General features: G+C 34.9%; 1 protein-coding gene across 1 annotated transcript; it reads left to right on the forward strand.

The window, feature by feature from the left end:
• The first annotated feature begins 1,827 nt into the window (after positions 1 to 1,827).
• Positions 1,828 to 3,579, forward strand: LOC145754695 (thioredoxin-like protein 4A). Its single transcript, XM_082570798.1, has 3 exons — positions 1,828 to 1,893; positions 2,721 to 2,846; positions 3,426 to 3,579. Exons 1-3 carry the CDS (start codon positions 1,877 to 1,879, stop codon positions 3,577 to 3,579), a joined length of 297 nt encoding a protein of 98 aa, XP_082426924.1. The 5' UTR covers positions 1,828 to 1,876.
• The last annotated feature ends 880 nt before the right edge of the window (positions 3,580 to 4,459 follow it).

The raw sequence follows: 4,459 nt of genomic DNA on the forward strand, positions 1-4,459 counted from the left end.
AAAATTAAAATTTTAATTCATTTTTGAGTTATTAATATCATAATATACAACTGACCAAGAGTTGAAAAATAAATAACAACCTTTAAATTTTAATAAACAAACATCCATTAATTAGTAATTAGTAATAAAAATTATAATTTTGATTCATTTTTGAGTTACTATTATCATGATATACAATTGACCAAGATTTTAAAAGTTAATAACGATTTTTAAATTTTAATAAATGAACAAGCAATTAGCAAAAAATAATGATGGTTTAGTATCTGCAGACACCACTATTGAATTTGCGGATGTGGCAAATCAATTACAAAACAACCTTGATACATATCCCAAATTTGGACAATATTTTAAAAACTTAAAACTTAAAATTCTTAAACATGTAAACAAATCTCAACGAGAAAAAAAATTTGGCTTTTGGACTAACAACAATTGCGAAAGCATTAACAACATAATAAAACTAGAAATTGACTGGAAACCACAGGCGACCCCAAATCTAATCTAAAAACTTGATCATACCGGATATCAAAAAAAATTGCTAGAAAACCGAATCAACGAAAACGACCAAAAGCGAAAAAATCAAAATCTACAAAAAATTAAAACTTAATAAATAAATTTCAAATGTTCGACTTTTTGCTTTGATAAAAATCTTATGTTGTGTTATGTTCGTTTTAAATAAAAAATAAAAAAATTGGCGTGTGGTGAATAGTAGATGGTGTGTGGTGATTTGTAAGTGCCGTGTGGTGATTAGTAAGCGCCGTGTGGTGATTAGTAGATGGTGTGCGGTGATTAGTAAGAGCCGTGTGGTGATTAGTAAGTGCCGTTTAGTGATTGGTAAGTGCCGTGTGGTGATTAGTAGATGGTGTGTGATGATTGGTTAGTGCCGTGTGGTGATCGGTGAGTGCCGTGTGGTGATTAGTAAGTGCCATGTGGTGATTAGTAAGCGCTGTGTGGTGATTGGTAAGTGCCGTGTGGTGATTAGTATATGGTGTGTGGTGATTAGTATATGGTGTGTGGTGATTGGTTTGGGCCGTGTGGTGTTTAGTGAGTGCGGTGTGGTGATTAGTAAGTGCCGTGTGGTGATTAGTAAGCGCCGTGTGGTGATTAGTAAGCGCCGTGTGGTGATTAGTAGATGGTGTGTGGTGATTAGTAAGTGGCGTGTGGTGATTAGTAAGTGCCGTGTGGTGATTAGTAAGCGCTGTGTGGTGGTTAGTAGATGGACTGGGTTATTAGTTAGTGCCGTGTGGTGATCGGTGAGTGCCGTGTGGTGATTAGTAAATGCCGTGTGGTGAATAGTAAGTGCCGTGTGGTGATTAGTAAATGCCGTGTGGTGATAAGTAAGCGCCGTGTGGTGAATAGTAAGTGCCGTGTGGTGATTAGTAAATGCCGTGTGGTGCCGTGTGGTGATTAGTAAGCGCCGTGTGGTGAATAGTAAGTGCCGTGTGGTGATCAGTAACTGTCGCGTGGTGATTGGTAAGTGCCGTGTGGTGATTAGTAGATGGTGTGTGGTGATTAGTAGGTGACGTGTGGTGATCGGTGAGTGCCGTGTGGTAAATAGTAAGTGCCGTGTGGTGATTAGTAACCGCCGTGTGGTGATTAGTAAGTTCCGTGTGGTGATTGGTAAGTGCCGTGTGGCGAGCCGTGTGGTGCCGTCTGGTGAGCTGTGTGGTGCCGTGTGGTGAGCCGTGTGGTGCCGTGTGGTGCCGTGTGGTGATTAGTAGGACCGGTATTTAAATGATATATTTGGTAGTGGTTGATGTAGTTAAAAGGTAACCATGTCGTACATCTTACAAACGGCTGGCAAGTCGATCAACCGATCTTAAACGAGCAAGAAAAAGTTGTCGTGATTCGGTTCGGCCACGATTGGGACCCGGCCTGCATGAAAATGGACGAGATATTTAATGATTTTAAATATAAATAAGGGATCTCTATTAGTTTTGCACGCCCGAATTTAACAAGGCGTTATAACCTAAGTATGGCAATTGTTCAACCAGACATTAAAAATTAGTTGAAATATGTTTTAATGAGTATAACTAAGTCCGCTTTACGAGTCAGATGTGTTTATGGGTTAACTGAATATGTGAGGGTTAGGGTAAGGGTTTAATTTATGCAACCTTTTTGTTTAATTACATGTGCCGAATTTCGGTTACACACCCTGTTTATGTAGGGCGTGCGAAACTAATAGAGATCCTAAATAAGTTCAATAATGTTTAAATTTTGTTACCGCGCCGAATTTTAATATTTTCACGTATTAAGAAACGATATTTTAGACAAAATTTTAGGTAAACTAGGCATAAGTTTAATATTTTTGGTGGAAAAGTGGATTTGTGTTATTTTATTTTTTTTTTTTATTTTGGTTTTTCGCGCATTGATAATAGTAAATAATAAATACGATATACAATTAATATTACAACAATGCGACGGGAAAAAATGACAAAATCAATTTAATGATTTATTTTCTTTACTAGACTTGTTTTCTGCGTTTAAAGAAAGTTTAATTAAAATTAATTTATTAAAGAAAATTAAGTTTTTATAGAATAATATGCTGTGTAGTGTTAAGGTGCCATAATTTTAAATTTAAAAAAACAATATGTTTTATTAATAAAAATAAAGTTTTTTTGATCATTCTACGAGATATTTAATTTTGACGTTTATACAACACAAATATTTTGCTTTAGAATTCTGTATTTGACATTTTAATAAATCAACAATTATGTTTAGACCTTGTATAGTATAGCTGACAAAGTGAAGAACTTTGCTGTTGTTTACTTGGTTGAGATTACTGAGGTGCCAGACTTCAAGAAAATGTACGAATTATACGACCCCTGCACAACTATGTTCTTCTACAGGTTGTTGTTCACATTAAGAATGTAATTTTGTCGGCACAATAATTAAGCATTAGAAAGACTAACCCGCAGTTTGCGGTTTAATTCTTATTGGTTCAGTGAGCTAGCAATAAGGTATAGTGGTCAGAACACTTGGCTACACTACATAAGGTTCTGGGTTCAATCCCAACTGCTCGTATGTTGTTGCGCCCTTGAGTAAGGCGCTATAAACGGTATAAACTCCTGCTGAGCCAGCACTTAATTAGCAGCATAATTATCGGGCAATTATAATTTATAATATCTCAAACTGCCACAGGCAACTCGAGACTAGATCGGAGTAACTGATGTTACTTTATGTTTAAGTCGCGCTTTAGACTTTCCCACATCGAGGATAAAGATATATACAAAAAAAAATATCCCGAACTACCAAAGGCAACTAAAGACTGGGTCGGGGTAACTGATGTTGCTCATAGTTTAGGTCATAAAGTCAATCTTCCCATATCAAGAACGAATAAGAATAAATACATGAAAGTTTAACAAATCAAATATTAAAATTAGGTTTAAAATATTTACAAATTATTAACTGAATAAAATTGTTTTCAGGAACAAGCACATAATGATCGATTTTGGGACAGGAAACAAAAACAAGATTAACTGGCCAATGGAGGATAAACAAGAAATGATTGACATTCTAGAGACAATATTTAGGAGGACAAGAAAGGGGACAGGTTTGGTGGTTTCCCCAAAGGATTACTAAACAAAATATCAATATTAACGAGTAGGAATATTCTAAAATTGATTGGTTTGTTGTCAGTTTAAAAAAATGAAGTTTATTTAAAACACAAAATTTTAATAATTTAATTTTATGCGTGGTATTAAGTATTTATATTCGATATTTTTTATAAAATTTTAATTTTTTTTTAAATCTTATTTTGTTTATTTTTTTAGATGCCACATAAAAATTAAATGGATTAAGTGTGACGTCATAGATTGTAGTAGTCTCATGTCAGTCAGACAAGGATGTCATGTTGTTTTGCATAAGGCCAGTGTTGTCACTTACAGGGATTTAGTTCCTTGACAAAAATTATGGAAAATAAATGTTGGAGGTAGGCATTGTGATGTCATAAATTACGTCGTTGTTATATTAGAATTCGACAACATAGTTGATTTATTCTAGAACTAAATTGGTGCAGATTACTACAGCCTATTCTTTAATGTATTATGACGTCATATAGGAACAATGAACGTGCTGGAGGCTTGTTGTGCAAACAATGTCGGTTATTGTCTCTACACGAGCTCAATCGAAGCTTTCGGACCAAATTGAACCATGGAACCACTAGTGGGTGCTAGTGAAGACACTATTTACTGTTACTCTTCTGTGACGTCATACAGAAGTACAAAGAAACCGTGAAGGAGCTTGTGCTGGAGTGGAACGAAAAAAAGATAAAAAATGGAAACATTTTAGGTAAAGTCACATTATTTATATTTTTTTTATGTCTTTATTCTCGATGCAGGGAAGTCGAACAAGTGTCCCAAACATAGAGTAACAATAGTTAGTTTAACCCAGTCTCAAGTTGCCTGTGGTAGTTTGAGATATTATAAATAATAATTGTCCGATAATTATGCTGTTGATTAAG

Source organism: Corella eumyota, chromosome 6 (genome assembly GCF_963082875.1).
Source record: "Corella eumyota chromosome 6, kaCorEumy4.1, whole genome shotgun sequence".
Lineage (NCBI taxonomy): Eukaryota > Metazoa > Chordata > Ascidiacea > Phlebobranchia > Corellidae > Corella > Corella eumyota.

What these genes read in the sequence shown, in the direction of transcription:
- LOC145754695 (XM_082570798.1), top strand. An exon ending in ACAACTATGTTCTTCTACAG is followed by an intron (nt 2,847 to 3,425) that starts GTTGTTGTTCAC and finishes AATTGTTTTCAG; the next exon opens with GAACAAGCACATAATGATCG.